Source organism: Saimiri boliviensis, chromosome 17, assembly GCF_048565385.1.
Source record: "Saimiri boliviensis isolate mSaiBol1 chromosome 17, mSaiBol1.pri, whole genome shotgun sequence".
NCBI classification, from domain to species: domain Eukaryota; kingdom Metazoa; phylum Chordata; class Mammalia; order Primates; family Cebidae; genus Saimiri; species Saimiri boliviensis.
This window is the reverse complement of record NC_133465.1, coordinates 18,526,147-18,545,766: the sequence shown is the minus strand read 5'-3', so window position 1 is coordinate 18,545,766 and position 19,620 is coordinate 18,526,147. Positions and strand designations below refer to the sequence as shown.

Here is a 19,620-nt window from a genome sequence, read left to right as displayed (position 1 = left end):
CAGTGGCGCAATCATATCTCACTGCAGCCTCAAACTCCTGGATTTAAGCAGTCTTCCTGCCTCTGCCTCATTAGTGGTTGGGACTGCAGGCGCAAGCCACTATACTCAGCTAATTTTTAAGTGTTTTGTAGAGACAGTGTCTTGCTCTGTTGCCGAGGTTGTTCTCAAATCCTGGCTTCAAGCAACTCTCCTGCCTCAGCCTCCCAAAGTTCTGAGATTATAGGTGTGAGCCATCTCGCCTGGCCCATATTAACCATTTTAAAGTGTACAGTTCAGTGGCATTAAGTCCGTTCACATTGTGTGCAACCATCAACACTATCCAGCTCCAGAACTCTTTCATTTTCCCCAAACTGAAATTCTGTGTTCATTAAATAATAACTCCCCATCCCCCCTCAACAGCCTTTGGCAACCACCATTCTACTTTCTCTCTCTAAATTTGACTCTGTGTACTCTATGTACCTCATATGAGTAGAATTATCTAGTATTTGTCTTTGAGAATGGCTTAGTTCACTGAGCGCAAGGCCTTCAAGGTTCAGCCATATTGTGCATGCAAGAGGATTTCCTTCCTTTTTAAGACTGAATAATATTCCATTATATGTGTATCCAATTTGCTTATCCATTCATTAGTTGATGGACACAGGCTGTTTACACCTTTTGGCTGTTGTGACTAATGCTGCTATGAACATGACTCTAAATTTCTTCTCAAGGCCCTGCTTTTAATTCTTTTGGGTATGTGCTCAGAAGTGGAATTGCTAGATCATACGGTAACTCTGTGTTTTAATTACCATACTGTTTTCCACAGCAGCTGTACCATTTTACATTCCCACCAAAAGTGTAAAAGGGTTCCAATTTGTCTATATCCTTGCCAACACTTGGTATTTTCAATTTTTTTGATAGTAGCCATCCTAATGGGTGTGCGGTGATACTGCAATTGATTTTTAATAATCCCAATAGCAAATGCCTGTAGAGTACTGACTCTGTGCCAGGGTCTGTTCTAAGTGTTTCATGTATATCAGCCCATTTAATTTTCATAACAAATGTATCAGGTAAGTACTGTTGTTTTCACTAGCTTTGGCACCTTGAAGTTAAATCATTTACCCAAGACCATACAACCAGTAAGTAGCAGAGCCTGTATTTGAACCTAGGTAGTTTGGCTCCAGACTCTACGGGCTCACAAATCTAACATCCTCATGTTTGGGGTGATTTTTGATGGCTTAGGCCTGTCATAAGCTTTTCAGTCTAGAGTTTGGTGAATGAAGAACCTAGTTATAGCACCAGCCCTCAGGCCAGGACCTCCCCCCGGATGTTCTCTTGTGATAGCAGCACCCCTAGAACGGCTCTGTTGGCTCAGCCATCTGTTTAGGAAGAATGTGGTGGTTCTGGTCTCTTCCCATTTCCTGCCAAGGCTCACTTATTCCAAGAGAAATGTAAACCCATTTTCTCTCTGATTTCACAGAAAAGGCAACAGATGGCTCCCTGCAAAGTGAGGATTGGACGTTGAATATGGAGATCTGTGACATCATCAATGAGACGGAGGAAGGGTATGTGTGCCCCCCTCTCCTGGGAAGCCTCTCTCAGCTTTTAGGGGTCACTCAAAGCTTGTCAGGGCCTAAGGGTGGCAGGTTTCACTTTTTGTTTCGTTTTTAGTCTGTTTGCTTTGGCATTAATAGGCTGACACTCTGAATTATCTGTCCTTTTTGTCTTCATCCCTCCCCCACTTGCCCAATGGCAGTGCTGGAGGTAGAGCAGGGAAGACCTCTGTTAATCACCTGCTTTTAATCACAAGTGGAAATGAAGCTGCTTGATTACTTGGTTCCCAGTGGCCATTAGTCTCTGCGCCCAAATGTCACCTCTTCCCTCCCCTTCTCCCTGGCCTCTGCCTCTCCTTCGCAGCCTGTCTCTGCCCTGGTTTGCCAGGAGTTAGAGAGCACCACAGTGTCTGTGGAGGGAGGTCCAGGGCATGGAGCAGACACGGCCGGGAGTGGGAAAGTGACGTGAATGTACTTAGCCCACATTGCCCCGCCTGCATTTCTGCACAGCTGGATGCGTTCTTGTTATTGTTTCCTGTATCTTCTTCTGCTTTATAGATGCACTCTGTTTGTACTTCTTCCAAATTGGTCTGTATTTAGCCCTACGTCCGTACCACGAACACTTGTTTTACTGTAACCATGCCCCCTTAAACAGTTTTCAGAGTGGCAAGGAGGGCAGCCAGGACTCAGGCATCCCTGGACTGGCATCTCAGCACTGTCACTCTAGCCTTGCCATGTGCGAACTGGGGACCAGCCCCTTGAGCTTGGTCCTGCTTTTATGCAACAAATATTTCTTGAGTGACTACCTTATGCCAGGCCCTATTATAAATACTGAGGACACAGCAGTGAACAAGACAGACTGCTTCTCCTCGGGGAGCTGCCAGTCTAGAGTTGGGAGGCAGACCATAAACAAGATAATTAAACATATAACCTGTTCAGGTGAGGACAAGACTGTGGAAGGGAGATGGGAAGAGAGCAGGATGGGAAGAGAGGAGGCTGGTCATGACAATGACCCCTCAACAGCTTCTCTTTGCGCTCTTCAACCCCGCTAATCTTTCAGCTCCTTGAATTTTCCATGTTTCTGGGCCCAGCTTGAAATTCTCCACAAATTTGAGCAATACACAAGAATGTTGGCAACTCTTATTTTCCAATGAATTGCTCAAACATCTCTATGGTTTGAGGGCAGGAAGCCCAGGAACTCCGGGAGCTGCCTCGCTCTGAAGGGGCTAATGCCTTCCTTTTCAAACCCTCAGCTCCCAGAAGGCTGGCCACACACATCTTCCTCTTCAAGTGGCCCAAGCTCCTGTTGCTCCCTTTTTGAGTGAGAGCCCCTCAGTGATTCCTGATAATGTTCTCTCCTTGCCTCTGCTATGAGGTATCTCAAAATGTCTTCCCACCTGGATGCACTGGCTCATGCCTGTAGTCCCAGCTATTCAGGAGGCTGAGGTGGGAGGATTGCTTGAGGCCAGGAGTTTGAGACCAGCCTAGAAAATGTAGTGAGACCCCATATCTTAAAAAAAAATTTCTTCCTAAGTGGGAGAAACTCCTGCAAGTTGGACTGACAGTAGGTTGCCCCACCTACACCTTTGTGCCCTCCCTGAAGGGCGTCTGACCTACTGTCCCTTCTGTTCCCATCACCTCGATCCCATCATTCACTGGATCTGTTTGAATCTCATTTTTCTAACTCCCTTCCCTCCTGAATTGAACAAGTCCTCTGCTACATGATTTCATAACCTGTGTTGTACTGATGCTCATCACAGTTTAAACTTATAAATCTGTGGGACAGTTACTAGTGTCTGTCTTGCCCTGCAATCCCCATGAGGCTGGGAGCTCCAGGAGGATTTCCTTCTGTTTTGCTCACCGTTTTATCCCTAGTACCTAGCACAATAAGTGTGATTAGCTCTTGATAAATATGTGTTAAATAAATGAATAAATGAATGAAGTCTCTAAGGCACTCATAGTCTGATGAGGAATGCAGGCATATAAACATAAGCATAACACAGCATGACGAGTGCTGGGTGCGGGGAGGGAGAAAGAGAGAGAGAAGCTATATATAGCTACGGAGGCTAGTGCAGTGGTAGTGGCCAGCCATGGGACTCTTGGCAGCAAAGCCTTCTTGGAGGAGGTGACACCAGAGTGGAGTCTTACAGGGTGCCAGGGTATCAGCCAGATGAGGCAGGTGGAGGAAGGGGAGGAAATGGACATTCCAGGCTGGAGCAATCCAAGGTCACCACTCACTTACTGTGTGACCCTGTGTGAGCTACTCATCTCTCTGTGTCTGTGTCTCGTTTCCTCGTTTATAAAATGGGATTGCCAATAATACCTATCTCATAGAGTTGTTATAAGGATTAAAGGAGTAAATATATATGAAGTATGTGGCTATGTAACTGTATCTTCGTATCCATACTCTATATATGGATTTACGATTTCCCTTTAAAGATTTCCATTGCCCATGACTCTTGTCATCATTCACTTGGGTGTCAGTTATCTGCCCAGTCTTGGTGATGATCTCTGTGGATTCACTGCCCTTACCCTGTCTGCCATCTCTGAGCACTTGCCACGTGCCAGGCCCTGTGTCCAGCCGTGCCATACGTTTATCACAAGCAGCGCCCCCACCACCCCCAACAGTTCTATATGGTAGTGACAGCCAGTTTCAGTGTTAAGGAAACTTAGGCCGAGTAGTTTGGGCACTTGCCAAAGGCCCTGCAGCCCAGCTCAGAAGCGCACATGCAGGATGCAGGCACAGGCTCACCTGGCTGCTGCCGCTAAAGTGCTGCCTGTACATCTTGTGTTTGTGTAGTGCTTTACCAATGGGAGGCTGTGGTCCTAGTGGGTGCAGATTGGTAAATTGCCCAGAGGCCTTTCCTTGGCCTTTCCCTAATGTCCAGGGCTGAGGTCACCATCAGCCTGAGGAATGCTGGTGCCTAAGGCCTTGTGTGATAGTCCCTCAGATATTAACTAGGAGTGGCTGACTGAATAACCTACCTGGGACTGTTTTTATTTATTTATTTTATTTTTTTGAGACAGAGTTTTGTTCTTGTCACCCAGGCTGGAGTACAAAGGCGCCATCTCAGCTTACTGCAACCTCTACTTTCCAGGCTCAACCAATTCTCTTGCCTCACCCTGTGTAGTAACAGGGATTACAGGTGTGCACCACCACACCTGGCTAATTGTGTATTTTTAGTAGAGGCGGGGTTTCACCATGTTGGCCAGGCTGGTCTTGAACTCTTGACCTCAGGTAATCCGCCCACTTTGGCCTCCCAAAGTGCTGGGATTATAGGCTTGAGCCATAGTACTTGGACTGGGACTGTTTTAGACTGTTTTCCAGGCCTCACCCCAGACCTGCCCAATCAAGGCACAGCTTGTGGATTTGGGAATTGCACTCCAGGTGACTCTGACGTGCAGCTCTCATGAGGACCCACTGACCTAGGTCATTTTCATGGCCATCTCTGGACCCTCCTCAGCCACAGAATCTTTGTCTGTGTTCTACCTGCTAAGCTGGAGAGGGCACAGAGGAGGAACTGAAGACATGCAATAAAGCAAGGTAATAACTGGGGAGGGGGTGTTCAGGGTGATGAAAGAGGGGCAGCCGTGTCCCCCTTGAGGGTAATGAGGTGAAAGCTTTTCCAGAGAGTAGTTCTGAAGGTGAAAGACAAAGAGACTTAAAGACTGTGGCTGGAGGCATGACAGGAAGCTTGTTTGGGGATCAGGAAAGAGTTCTTGTAAGTCTAGGGTCCAGGGAGACTTTGAGGAGCCTGATCATGGCCCAGAGGTGAGCACTGCCTGAGGAGCCTGACCTTTCCCCTGAAAGCTGCCAGGGCTTGGTGCCATCTCAACACAGGCCACTGATTCTTCCTGATCCTTTCTTTCTGCTCCATCTGGCTCTTGACACACGCTTCTCTCTCTTCTCCTGGTTTCCAACTCCATACTATCTAATCTGCTGCAGCTTCTTGAAACTTTGTGATTCCTTTGACATGACTTTGATCCTCCTCTCTGAAGCTTCTCCCCCGGGGAGAGAGATAAATACTTGCTTTTGTGCTCACCCATCACTCTCAGCCAGTACTTCCCAGAGCCTGTGGATGAATTTCCATTTTAAACCTCACCCAGGAACCTGCTGACTGTCTGATTTCCCACCCCGAGGCCCCCACACCAGGAGAGCCCTGAATGTGCTGGTGCTCTGCCAGCCAGAAGTGATCGCAGCCCTCAGGTGCTCTTCCTATTTTCCTGTTCCATGGAAGTTCAAGAGGACAGAAGAGAGACAGGACTGGGGGATGTGGCGGCTGTGGGTCAGGGACAACAGTGGTTTGGCAGAGCCTTGGAGAGAGGAAATCAGTCCATGCTCTTGGCCACTAGCCACTGAATTTCATCAGCTCTCAGGCCACAAACAGCCCTCAACGCAGAGAGCTGGTTAAGTCCCATATTTGCAGAAATCAGCATCCCCTTTTGGAAATGGCAGCTGTACTGCAGACATACTTGGCCTTGGGCCCAGTCCCCATGGAGCCTTGTGTCTCATCTGCCCTTTGACCCGGGGGCCAAGAATTCCTGCAAGGCAGCCATATGTCAAGCTGGGAATGGGAAACAGGTGATTCAGGGTGTTTTAAAATTTTCTTCCAAAGCCTTGCTCCTTTCACCTTTTTTTTATTTTTGAGATGGAATCTCACTCTGTTAACCCAGCTGGAGTGCAGTGGCATGATCTTGGCTCACTGCAACCTCCACTTCTCAAGTTCAAGTGATTCTCTTACCTCTGCTTTGAGAGTAGCAAGGATTACAAACACATACCACCATGCCCAGCTAATTTCTTTGTATTTTCAGCAGAGACAGGGTTTCACCATGTTGCCTAGGCTGGTCTTGAACTCGTGACCTCAAACAATCTACCTGCCTTGGCCTCCCAAAGTGCTGGGATTACAGGCATGAGCCACCATGCTTGGTCTACTTTCTCTTAAATTAAGCTGATTAGCAGAGCATCTACTCTTTCCCTTCTTCAACTTCCTCATATACATTTGAAGGAGCCCTTTCATTTGGTAAATAGAGTATAAATGTTTTAAAACTGTAGGAATAGGAGAGCCCTGACTTACAAATATTCAAGCTGGGAAACACCAGTGTATTGGCACATAGATTAGTGGAAGGCTGGAATCCATGTGTGATAGCAAAGGGCTGATCCACAGCCAGACTAAGGACTCCCCAGAGCATAGGGTGATGGGTCAGCACAGGGACTTTGTGCCAGGGGCAGCTTCTAGGCCCACAGCTTTGTTGAATCCTGAGTTAGAATAAATTAAATAATATGTTAGACATAAGACCTACTTTAATATGTATACTTAGAGGGCTGGCTGAGGATCCTAACTCTAAGATATAACAGTAATTAAGGAAGAACTCACTCTAACTTCCATACAACTTCACTCCAACTTTTGGACATGGCCCATTTGTGAACTGAGGACTGCCTGTAATTCTACAGGATTTTCTCTAGGGATCTACCTCAGATCTGTCACCTAAAAGCACTAAACTTGTTGGGTTTTAAGGAGACTCACTTAAGCTTTCTCTGGGAAAAAGAGTTCCATGGAATTCAGGAAGAGCTGGACATCCAGGCCTCACAAGTACATGGTACTCTCTCTTCTGTGTCTCTCTTATGGTTTCTCTGGAAAAACTCTCTTCTATGTACCCACACACTAGTGGGTTAGTTATGGTGTTGAATAAATAATACTTGCATGTGATACAGTATTCAAAAGGTCTGCAGAAAGGCAGTCCAGTGAAAAACCTCCCTCCCACCTTTGGTTCCCTTCCTTAGGGGCAGCCACAGATCCCAGGTTGTTATAGCTCCTTCTAGAGATTCTCTTCCCTACGCTGGCTTGTGTGCTATGTCTGCTTTCCTTCTTCTTCTTTTTTTTTTTTTTTTTTTTTTGAGGCGGAATTTCACTCTTGTTACCCAGGCTGGAGTGCAATGACACGATCTCAGCTCACCGCAACCTCTGCCTCCCGGGCTCAGGCAATTCTCCTGCCTCAGCCTCCTGAGTAGCTGGGATTACAGGCATGCGCCACTATGCCCAGCTAATGTTTTGTATTTTTAGTAGAGACGGGGTTTCATCATGTTGACCAGGATGGTCTCGATCTCTTGACCTTGGGATCCATCTGCCTCGGCCTCCCAAAGTGCTGGGATTACAGGCTTGAGCCACCACATTCAACGTATGCTTTCCTTCTATAACTCAACTAATAGCAAACTTTGTACACTGTTATGCAAAGAACTTTGTGCATGTGTCTTTGAGTTTGGTCCATACTGGTGCAAGAGTTTCTTTATTCTTTTTTGCAGCTGCATAGTATTCCATTGTGTTGATTTAATTTAACCTGTTTTGTATTGATGGGCATTCAGTTTGTTTCTAGTCTTTTACATTTACAAACATACTGCAGCCAGCAAATAGTTTTGCATATATGCTACATATCTGTAGGATCATATCCCCAAGTGGGACTGTAAGTGTCTTAAAATGTCTGTCCTTTTCTCCAGGCCAAAGGATGCCATTAGAGCCCTGAAGAAGCGGCTCAACGGGAACCGGAACTACAGAGAGGTGATGCTGGCATTAACAGTGAGTGCTACTCTCCTTGGGGAGGGAAGGCATCTGGGGAACTCCTTGCTTCCGGCCTTGCCCCCCTCATAGGGCCTTCCTTCTGCCCACTCAGCACAACCTAGGAATGGCTTGGTGCCTGGGCCACTGGAATCCAGCAAAGCCTTCTGATACTGCCTTTGGGTTTTCCTGTCCTCTGAAACAGGGAATGAGCTTCAATTTAGTGAATGTATATCCGCAAAAGATAAGGTGTGTGCAGTGCTGTCAGGTACAAAAGCCCAGAGCAGAGGAGCTAAAGGTCTGGAGTAGGTCCCTTTTCAGCCAGCAACCTGCTCTGAGACTGAAACCAGCTCCTTCTCTAGATGTCAGTTTCCTCTTTATAAAAATGTTGACCAGGTGCAGTGGCTCACACTTGTAATCCCAGCACTTTAGGAGGCTGAGGTGGGTGGATCATGAGGTCAGGAGTTCGAGACCAGCCCGGCCAATATGGTGAAACCCTGTCTCTACTAAAAATATAAAAAATTAGCCAGGTATGGTGGTGCGTACCTGTAGTCCCAGCTACTTGGGAGGCTGAGGCAGGAGAATCGCTGGAACCTGGGAGGCAGAGGCTACAGTGAGCCGAAATCATACCACTGTACTCCAACCTGGCGACAGAGGGAGACTCTGTCTCAAAAAAAAAAAAAAAAAAAATGTAGTTTCCACCTGTTGAGTACCGGCCTGGGACTGTGCTGAGCTTTTTGGACATTAATGCAGATGTTTACAACCACCCTCCAAAAGACATTTCACTATGCCCCTCATACAGATGCGGAAACTGAGGCTCAGAGAGGTTTGGAGGTTTACCCAGCCTTCACAGCTAGTGAGGTACCAAGCTGTGGATTGCCATCATAAAGTGGTCTTTTGCATGGGGTCAAAACTGAAAATAGCTACAAAGACTCTTGAAAAAGTCAGCCAAGTGACTTTTTCCGGGAAGGAACAGACCAGATTTTTGCCCTTACCAAAGCTGTCAGAGAATTTAAAAAGACGACTTCAGGTGTTATTTCTGTCTTGAGAGCTAACAGTTTTTCAGATGTGACAAAATCTGGGCCACAGTAAGTTCTTAAAATAGAAACTGTAACAGGTCACCAGGTCAACGTCTCTGGGGCTTGGAAATAGTAGGTTATTTATCCAAAACAGTCATGCTTCCTTTTAAAGCACAGAGCCTGTTTGGATTTTTTGCCCAAGTGAAACCCCGAAACTTATTAAGAGAGTTCTGCCAGGGAATTGGGATTTGAATAATAGAGAAAAGACTGGCTAAGAAATAGAGAGTTGAGCTTTTATTTTTATTTTTTCTCAGAATTTGAACCACAGCATTGACTAAACCAGGAGTGATGCCCAAAATGATTGGCTTTCAATAACTCATATCACCAGGGAATGAGCCCTAATATATATGTCAGGGAATGCTACTGCTATCTAAAATATCTCTATTTACACACCCAACTTCATGGTAATCGTGTTGGATGGAAATCTTTCCAAAGTGAACTCTGGGTTTACTTGGCCTTCCTCTAGCAGGGCACGATGGACACTGTTTGACTTTTCCTGCAGATTAGGTCTTCACTACAAACCCAGCCATGCCTTTGGGAGGCCTGTGAAATTCGCAGAGCTGCCGTCCCTACCCCGAGGCCCCATCCTAATACACTTTGCGTGGTCTCATGTCTCCTGTTAGGGCTTCACTTACTCTATTAGTCGCTTTCAGCCCTCCTGTCTCTTGTGGCCCTTTCCTGACTTCATATTTGTACCCACCAAGCTTGTTAATATTTACCCAAAATAAGTTAGTAAGAAGCCCCGAGGGCCTCTCTGCTTGTGGACTTAAAACATCATTTGTGGACTTAAAACATTATCTCTGATTGCTTAGAGGAAACTTTTGGTTTCTCTATGGGTTTTGGCTTCATTCTGGAAAATTACCACTGCATGTTTCATGCCTTTCAACCCATAGGGACAGATCTGTTAGGGTCCTGTTTGGCAGGGTGGCCTAAATAGCTCTTGCCAGACCAAGGAGAACGTCCTGTACCTCCTGCTAAGATAGGCTTTGGGACTGCTCTGTGGCATATGCATCTCTGTCCAGGACACTTCCAAGGCCAGGCTGGGACACACTGACCTTGAGGGCTGCTGTGCTGGAGAAGCTAAGCATGTGTTTCCTGAAGGTGGGACGTGGCTCCTGCCCACTGCTGCTCTCAGAGTGGAGTAGAGCCCCAGGCTGCCCTGCCCCTCATACCTAGGCTTCTTTTTCCAGTTCTCTTTCCCATCACACTTACAGCCTTGCCTTTCCCACCTGCTTCTCATGAAGTAAAGTATACTTCTTGCCGTCTGCCCTGACCCCAACAGCCCACTGCCTGAGTTAGGAGAAAGACTTTAGAGAATCCTAGAGAGAAAGGTTCCTATAAGGCCCTTGAGGGCAGAAATAACCCCTCTGGTTCATCTCAGTGCCCTCATGGATCACTGTGAGACAGTGAATGCCAATTACCTCATGGTTACCAGAATCAGGCACAAGCAGACTCAGAAAGGATAATGCCTCCCTGGCTCAGTAAAATCTATGGTTGCTCAGAGGCCCTGGGGTGCTGAGCTCCAGAGTCTTCCTTGGCAAGCCCAGAGAAACCTGTTGCCTCCTAAGGTGCAGCCTGCAGCGAGGCAAGAAACTATTCTGGCTGGCTGCAGAGCTGCCTGGTATGGGGAGGCCCAGCTTTGCCCTCCTAGGTTAAGTTACATGGCACCCCGATCCTCAATTTCATTGTCTTTAAAATGGGATGATTCCACCTTACAGGGTTATTTCCAGGACCAAATGAGGGAACAAGAAATCTAACACATGTTGCCTGTCATCTGAGGTACTCTCAGCTGATGTGGCTGCCTGGAGGAGAGCTGTGAGGGAGGGATGGCCCTGTGGCTTCGAGGTGGGCGAGTAGACTGGGGCTCCAGAGAAGGCTGATCACAGCTCCTGTGCTACCTCTGGCACTGACTGACAGTTTGTACCCAGATCAGTGTCTTCACCTTTCTAAACCTCTTAACTCTAAAACATGGGATATTAAGGTCCATTTAAGGAGAAGTAATTAGCTGTGAGAATTGGATAAAATTACATATGCTATGGAAGAATCTCTCATAGTGCCTGGCATATAGTCGTATTCAGTCAATGCTCCAGTTATGGACTTTTCTTTACAGCTATGATTTTTCCAGGTAAAGCCCAGTTGCATGAACCCAGCCCTGTAGGATGGCTGCAGAAGTCAACCAGTGGTTGGATTAGTTTGGGCAATTGAGAATAACCAAGGTAGTCAAAAATGTTCCCTGTTGCTGGTGATGTGGTTTTGAGGAGGCATTCTTCGATTAGTAGACTGTGGCCTGAGGGCTGGTGGCATGTGAAGAGCCCCAATCCTATGGATTGGTTTACAGAGTGCTGGGAAGTTCAGAGAGCTCCTCCCAGTTGGTACCTCCAAATTCCAAGAGGCTACACACCTGTCCTATGGGAGAATAAGAGGCCACCCCCTTCCTCGTGTGTACAGCAGCCTTCTGAATAGTAATCATGTAATCATGATCATCAGTTATTGGGCACCTCCCCTATCCAGGATTTTTTGCTAGGTGCATTATGTGTGTGTGTGTGTGTGTGTGTGTGTGTGTGTGTGTGTGTGTGTATGTATACATGTTTTTAAGACAGAGTTTTGTTCTGTTACCTGGGCTAGAGTGCTATGGCGCAATCTCAGCTCACCACAACCCCCGCCTCCCAGGTTCAAGCAATTCTCCTGCCTCAGCCTCCAGAATAGCTCGGACTATAGGTGCATGCCACCAAACCTGGCTAGTTTTTGTATTTTTAGTAGAGGCGGGGTTTTGCCAGGTTGGTCAGGCTGGTCTTATACTCCTGACCTCAGGTGACCTGCCTGCCTCAGCCTCGCAAAGTGCTGGGATTACAGGCGTGAGCCACCACGCCCAGCCTATGCTTTAAATGTATTCTTGCTAATCTTTCCAACAATCTTGCAAAGGAGAGCTCATCATCTCCGCTTCACAGATGTGGATGCTGAGGCTCAGAAAGATGTCCTGGGCCATTCAGGGAGAAAGTGGTGGAGCCGAGATGTGAGCCCTCACTGACCCTCTGGCCAGAACCAGTATGCTGGGCTTTTCTGAGCAGCTAAGGCCTGTGGCACTCGTTTTCCCAGACAAGGGAGGAGCAGCCAGAGTCTGAATCAAACATGGACCTTAAAGTCACCTGGCAGCTGAGGTCCACAAAACGATTGTCAAGAGTGGAGAATCTTTTGTCATTCCCAATTTTGGTTGCAGAAGCAAGGTTGAGTGGGGGATGTATGTATGCATTTGCTTTCTCACATATAAGGGCCAGTAACTCACTAAGCAATTCAAGCTGTCATAGCAGCCTCCTCTTGTGACAGAGCCCATGTCCCATTGGCTAATGCGTCATACCCAGAGGCCCAGAGAGAGGAGTTAAAATGCTAATTTCAGGGATGGCTCAGTCATTTTGATCCCATTAAAACACTAGCATCCTTCTCATGCAAAACTGGTGCCTCAATTACCAACTAATTGCCTGATTATTGTGCAGGGACAGGAGACTTCAGTCAGTAAGGGGCTGCTGTCATCCCTGGATAATGGAGTGTGGGAATGCGTGTGCCATGCAGGTTTGGCTCTGGAAGAGACATGTCAGAAAGCTGATCTAGGAGCAAGACAGAGCGGCTGGTGGAAACTCAGCTGCCCTCCTCAGTTCCCAGTGCCTTCTCCAGCTCCCACTGGGGTGACCCCTCTCCTTCCTTCCCCACACCAGGTGCTGGAGACATGTGTGAAGAACTGTGGCCACCGCTTCCACATCCTTGTGGCCAACCGAGATTTCATCGACAGTGTTCTGGTCAAAATTATCTCTCCCAAGAACAACCCTCCCACCATTGTACAGGACAAAGTGCTTGCTCTGATCCAGGTAGGTCGGATCCCTTGCCCAATTTATTGGGATAGAGTAAGATGAAGTCTCTTATTGATGAGTCCTCATGCTCTTCCACCATTTGGAGGAAAAAAATGGAAGCTTCTACTTTTAAATATTTGATGCAAAATACTTTAAAAAAATACTCATCTCACTGGAATGAAATTCTAATTGGTGGCTCTCCAGCCAGTTGACAGAGCCTTCTTGAAGCTTTCTGGATGCCGGCCTTCTGCTGCTCGCAAAGGCAGGTAGGGTGGTCTCAACAGGCCTCTGAGGAAACATGGAGTAGGAAGAACCATGTCAGAGCTGTGTGTGGGCTTGGCGAGGTTGCAGGGCAGGGGCAACTCAGGGGCAGGCAGAGCAAGGTGAGGGGCTAGGGATGGCGTTAAGGGATGATTCACTGAAGAGAGGACATTTCTGTTGGACCCTGAAGAATAATGGGGAGCTTAATGGAAAAGTCAGCATGAGAGATGTCACAGGCAGGGAGAATAGCACGTGCAAAGGCCCACACGTATCAGAGAACAGTTGGCATATTTGGGTTGTATTTGTTATCACTCGCTCTGTTAGGAATTACTTTAAAACACAGCAGCTTAAAACAGCAAATGTTCATTATCTCATAGTTTCTGTGGGCCAGGAATCCAGGAGCAGCAAGCTGGGCAGTTCTGGCTTGCAGTCTCTCGTGAGGTTGCATTGTCTGAAGGCTGGACTACAGCTGGAGGCTCCACTTCCAACATGGTGCACCCACATGACTGGTGGGAGGAAGCCTCAGTTCCTTGCTGACTATTGGCAAGAGACCTGAGTTTACCACCATGTGGACATCAAGATTGGTCTTGATGACCTAGTCTTGGAAGTCACATACCATCTTTTCTGTTATATTCTATATGTTAGAAGGGAGTCACCAGCCCTAGCCTCAAGAGTAAAGGGAAATAAACTTCACCTCTTGAAGAGAGGAGGAGCAAGGAATTTGTGGACATGTTATAAAGACCATTATGTGGGGAAGGGGGTGTAATGAAGAATGCTGGGGGCAGGGCTTGGGGTGGGAGACCAGGCAGGAAATGGGGCCAGAAGGATGCTCAGAGGCCAGTGGCCATGCATGCTGAGGAGCTGTAGGCGTGCATGCTGTGGTCCTGTAGGCAGTGGGAAGCCACGGAAGGGCTCTGAGCTGGGGTGTATGGAGACCTGGGTTTTAGACAGAGCACTTGGTGGCAGGGCAGAAGGTACGTAAGTGAACAGGCACATCCAGCCTGGGTGATTAGTGCCGTGGCAGAGGCAAGACAAGGGCCTCAGGAGCCAAGAGGAGAGACCAACCCAGGGCTGGGCATGGGGGTCCAGCAAGGGCAAAGGAAGGCAGCCAGGCAGAGGCAGCTGAGAATGCAGGAGGTGGTATGCCGGGGCAGGCCGGGCTCTCAGATGGGGCAGGTGTATAGCTGGAGAGGAGCCTCTTTGCATTCCCTGTGCTCAATTCCCTCTGGCCGAAAGGTCCTTCCCCAGCTTTCAAAGCAGCCACTCCTGCTCCTCATTCACATGTGCCTCGGAGGCCTCCGACTGGTTTTAAGTACACATACTGTCTGTCTCACATCATCCTTTGTGGTCTTCAAGACTGCCTTTGCCAACATTTCTTTTGTCTGCCTCATTCTTCGTTCCCTAAGACTCCAAGGACATGGTGTTCCCAGGGTCTAGAGCAGTGGAATGTGTAGAGTGGGTGATCAGTATTTCTTTATAACGAATGAGTGTATGTAGTTAATTCTGAGGAGCTCTGGAAGGCCATCCCATGCTTCCCCTAGGGCTGTCCCTGGCCCCTGTTCTGCCCACCCAACATCTGTGTGTGTGTCTCTCTCTCTTTCTCTGTCACGCACGCACACACACACACACACACACACACACACACACACACGTACACCCACCCTACCATAGCCCTTCCTTCTGGGGCTATATTCCCCTACCTCAACACCCCCAGGAATTCATGTTAGGAAAGCAAATGGTGGCCTCTTCTCACAAAGCATGTCCCATGGGAGAGCTTTCTGACACCAAGGCCTGTCTGTGCCCAGCAGCGTGGCCAGCCAACCCCATGGCAAGCACAGCTATCACAAGGGGCGTGGTCTGTACTGCCCCTGCTGACTGTGTAGGGACCGTGGCTAAGGGCAGATAGAGCCTTCTTCACTGGTTGTGGCTCACGCCTCTACCCTGAGGATACCCATCCCTGCCCACCCTGCCTTCATCTCCAAAATTTCCTATCAGGATCACCCCTCCACACATTCCAGCTCCTCCCAGCTTTTAGCCAGCCTGCTGCTAACCTCAGACAGGTGTAGTAATTTCTGTGGGCGTCTACCACCCTATCTGTAAAATGGAACTTGGGGTTCTTGCCTGTCTTCCTTCTCTCAGCCCTGAGCCCATGAGATCAGCCCATGCTGTGAAGTGGCCAGCACCATGTTCTGAGGCCTCCTGCTGCTGGCCTGGCAGTAGCAGTGTGTGCTGGCCATGGGGACCTGAGCAGAACAGGGCCTTGAGATGCCTCACAAGCTTCCGCCTGGGTGGGCACAGTTTCCTGGTCCAGCTGTGAAAAGCATGGGCTTCAGGTAAGGGTACTACTTCTAGATGGGGGTTGCTACCCCAGCTGGAGAGTGTTCTTTCTCTCCAGATTTGCAGTGTTCTGGAAGAGCTCTCACCTTTGGTAACAGCTGCCTGGCAGAGGACAGCAGGCAGCATTCAGCTGTGGGTGGCTTGGCTTCTGTAACAGGGTGAACCAAAAGAATAAACAGGATCCCTACCCCTTCTTTTTTTAAACCTGTTATTGAATCATAATATATATAAAGGAAATCACACATAAAAGTGTGTATAACTTGATAAATTTTCACAAACTGAACATGTAAGCAGCCCCTGCATCTGGAAACAGAATATGACCATACCCCAAACCTCCCACCTCCCAGATGGCCGCTTGCCTGACCTCTCACAGCATAGACCAGTCTTTTCTGTTCCCGAACTTCATCCATTGTGCTCTGTTGCCTCTGCTGTGTTTGTGAGTGTCACACACGTTGTGGCCTGTGATTCTAGGTCTTTCGTTGCCATTGCTGTGCCGAGTCCTGTTGTGTGAACAGACTGCCGTTTATTCATCCCTCCCACTGTTGATGGGCACTTGGTGTTTGCAGTTTGGGGCTACTATGAAAATGCTGCTATGAGCATCTAGCACTTGACTTTTGTTGAGCACATTTATTCCTCTTTATTGGGAAGATGTTAAGTTGAATATGTGAAAGTACCATCTTTGTTGGTCAAAAATGGTCAAATATTAGCCATTTCACATGTATCCACCTCTTACCGAGATGTGTGGTTGCTGCGTGGTGGGGAGTAGGTTTCACGGGGCTCTTCAATGTTCTCCACCACCAGCAAGCAGGAGGGTTAGCTGCTTCTTGTCCTCACCCACACACGCTGTGGCAGTCTTCTTCATTAGAGCATGTAGTAGTATTGCATTGGGTCAACCTTTTTTTAACCCCTTTGAGAAAGAAAGTACTTTTATTTGCATGGTGAATATACTTTAGAAAAACCTTAAAGCTTCCCCAGAGAGTCTGATGATTCCCCTGAGAGAGAAAGTGCTGCTCCCACCATGAGACAAGAATGGGGTTAGAAGAGACAGGTCACTGGCTGCCTTGCCAATCTGTGAGAAGGCAGCAGCTCTCGTATCAATGCAGATAGGCTGAGAGGAGGTTCAGCTAAGTGTGGGGTGCCAGCGCAGTAACAGACTCCTCGTCACCATCGTGGTATCAGGATGCTTCTTGGTCCTCTTCAGAGAAATGGGGCAGGGTCAGTACTGACGCTTCACTTAGGGAGCCGGCATTTTAACTGGGGAAATGAAGATTTGCAGATGACAGAGGACAAGGGCCCAGCCGGGAAGGACTTAAACTGGCTTTTGTCTGCTTGTGGCTGGGGGGTGGAGTGGGGTTCAGCCTTAACCTTTCCATTCTGGAAAAGTAGATCGAATGTGTTAGCACTTGAAAAGCTTTCAAGGTAAAGGAGCCACGCAAATGTGCATCCCTAATCCCTCCTGCCTGTGAGGCACGGTTGGGGCTCCTGGCAGAGGTAGAACCTGTGGCTGATTACCAGCTGCTGGCCAGAGCCCACTGCCCCTTTGGTTGCCCTGAGGATGGTAGAAGCAGAACTGCAGCCAGGTTGAGGGGAAAGGGGAGGTCGGGCTCCACACTAGCTTTTCCAAAGTCCCCTGTGCCTATAGGAAAACAGGTGATAGGCTTGTCTGTGCTCATCTGCCTGCCCCAGCCCACCTTCTCTGATTCCCTTTTAGAGTGCCAATCGCAGGCATGGTCGGCCTACCCAGTGGCACGTTTGCCATCATGAGCACCCTGGCCAACTGCAAAGAGAATCCAGCAGATGCCTACCCCTCCTTCCCCAGCTGCACTCCTTCTCTTCCTGCGTGGGGGCTTTCTGTCTTCTGGCTGCCCTCCAGCCATCCGTAGCCACCCCCTCCCCCTCAACCCTCCAAAAGGCAGACACAGCCGTGTGGTTCTGGGACTTTTTCCCAACAGGTGCGAGGGCTCAGTCGGCTTACCCCCACCACAGGATCTGCCTTTCTGGATGGAGTCGGTCTCCCTGGGAGGATGGAGGAAAGACACATTGAGAGTGGTGCAGCCTGGTTAGTAGCTTGCTGACACTCACTCGTACCTGTAGGGGTACCAAAGGCCTTGCTTCCAGCAGCTTTCAGCTTCACCTCTACATTTTCACCTCGTGCCTTGGCTGGTTTTTGGCTTGTATTCCTTTTTGTTTGTTCACATTAAATCCCATTTGCTGAGAAGACAAAAAGGATGCTAGTGCTCTATATTATCCCTGAGCCTTTCTCTTGAAATTGTTTTCAAGAGCAGAAATGGTGTCATCCTGGCAGAGTCACCTCAGTGTGGTCATGCTTCCCCAGCCCCCCTCCCCATGCCCCAGCAATCATCTAAAAATACTCTCTTTCCACTGAAGGTTTTTCTTTCCACTGAAGAAAGTGAGCTGATGGGGGTGGGGATGGGGGTGGGGGCAGGAGAAGCTGGGGGTGTTGTGTTCTTTGAAGGCATCAGAGTCTGGTAGCTGGGCTGTGGCCAGACTCTGTGTGGACAGCAACTCCCTAGGGACCCTGTCACTGGGAGTAGAAAGTCTAGTCTGGGGCATCAGCAGGAGCTGACCAAAGCTCCGTTCTATCCAAAGGCATCCCAGAGCCCATCGTTTAAATCAGCAATGGTTTATTGATATGAAATTTGATGATTCAAAGCTTTGCCAAAACTTTGAGGGATACAGAAATAAATAGGATATGGTTTGTGTTTGTGTCTGGTTTTAGTTTGGGGTTTTGCATACAGTCCAAAGAAATGAAGGAGATCTGAATTGATCTCTTTCGTTTTTTGTTTTGTTTTGTCTTTTTTTTCATTAGACCTTCCTCTGCGTCTTCTAAGCCACAGGCAGGAAAAGAAGGCTTCCCGTGAGCTGGCCACTTGGCCATTAGCCAGCTAGCTCCTGTGTAGCCCTCAGAGTGTCCCCACACCACTGTATCACTTTGCTTTCTAAAAAGGCAGCTTTAGGGGAGGGCAGCCTGCCCCACTCTCTCTGCTGCTCCCAGGCTTCAGGTTAAGGACTCCAAGAGTGGCCAGACCTCCCGAGGGTTGCTACATCTCCCGTAGGGAGCATCCTCAGCTGGATCGGCCTTCCAGAACCCTTCCTTTATCACTGCCACTTCAGTCTGTTGAACAGGCTAAGTGGCCATCTTTCCTCTGTTCTCTGAAGTAGGAAAATAAGGATGCTTAGTAACCATGAGGACTGAATTCAGTTTAACCTGACAAATGTTGACTGACTGTCTTCTCTGGACAAGGGTGAGAGACTCAGTGTCTGCCTTCAAAAGGTGTCTAGGCTGGGTGTAGTTGGCTCATGTCTGCAATCCCAGCACTTTGGGAGGCTGAGGCTGGCAAATCCCTTGAGTCCAGAAGTTCAAGACCAGCCTAGGCCACATGGCGAAACCTCATCTTTACAAAAAATACAAAAATTAGCCAGGCATAGTGGTGCATGGCCATAGTCAGCTACTCTGGAAGCTAAAGTGGGAGGATTGCTTGAGCCTGGGAGGTGGAGGTGAGCCGAGATTTCGCCGCCATTGCACTCCAGCCTAGGTAACAGAGCAAGACCCTGTCCCCCTTCCAAAAAAAGGGTTGTCTGGCCTGGTGTAGAGGGAGACAGGAGCCTAATTATTGAGGCATGTCCCAAGAAGATGCTAGGGACGCATGGCATTAGGTGTCTCCCATCTCTACACTTTCACATATGAATGGGAGACACCCTGAGATGGGAGACACCCAGAGCTGCATTTCTTGAGAGGCCCCTTACATCCTGTTTTTTCCTCTGTTGGCATCAGAATCCTAGTCAACAGAGATTGCTGTCATGAATATCTGCTCTGTTAGCAGCCATCTTACCCAGTCTGCACAGAGGTCCCAGACAGGGGTTGGAATTGTGGCAGGTGGGAAGCGGATGCATTAGCCAAGACTACTTGATTGCAAATAACAGATGCCAACTCCAGCTTGCCTAGGCAAAGAGAAAATTTGTCATGACAGGACAGGGCCTCCCAGAAGTCCAGGTCACC

At 48.3% G+C, this 19,620-nt stretch overlaps 1 protein-coding gene across 3 annotated transcripts in view; it reads left to right on the top strand.

Annotated features, from left to right (window-relative positions):
* The window catches only part of TOM1L2 (target of myb1 like 2 membrane trafficking protein), a 123,308-nt gene that overhangs the window by 64,475 nt on the left and 39,213 nt on the right, over positions 1–19,620 (top strand). For all 3 annotated transcript variants that reach the window (XM_010339931.3, XM_010339932.3, XM_003929302.4), the window contains exons 2-4: positions 1,457–1,541; positions 8,023–8,101; positions 12,870–13,019. In XM_010339931.3, the coding sequence (XP_010338233.1) occupies positions 1,457–1,541; positions 8,023–8,101; positions 12,870–13,019 (314 nt within the window). The remainder of the gene's footprint in view (positions 1–1,456; positions 1,542–8,022; positions 8,102–12,869; positions 13,020–19,620) is intronic.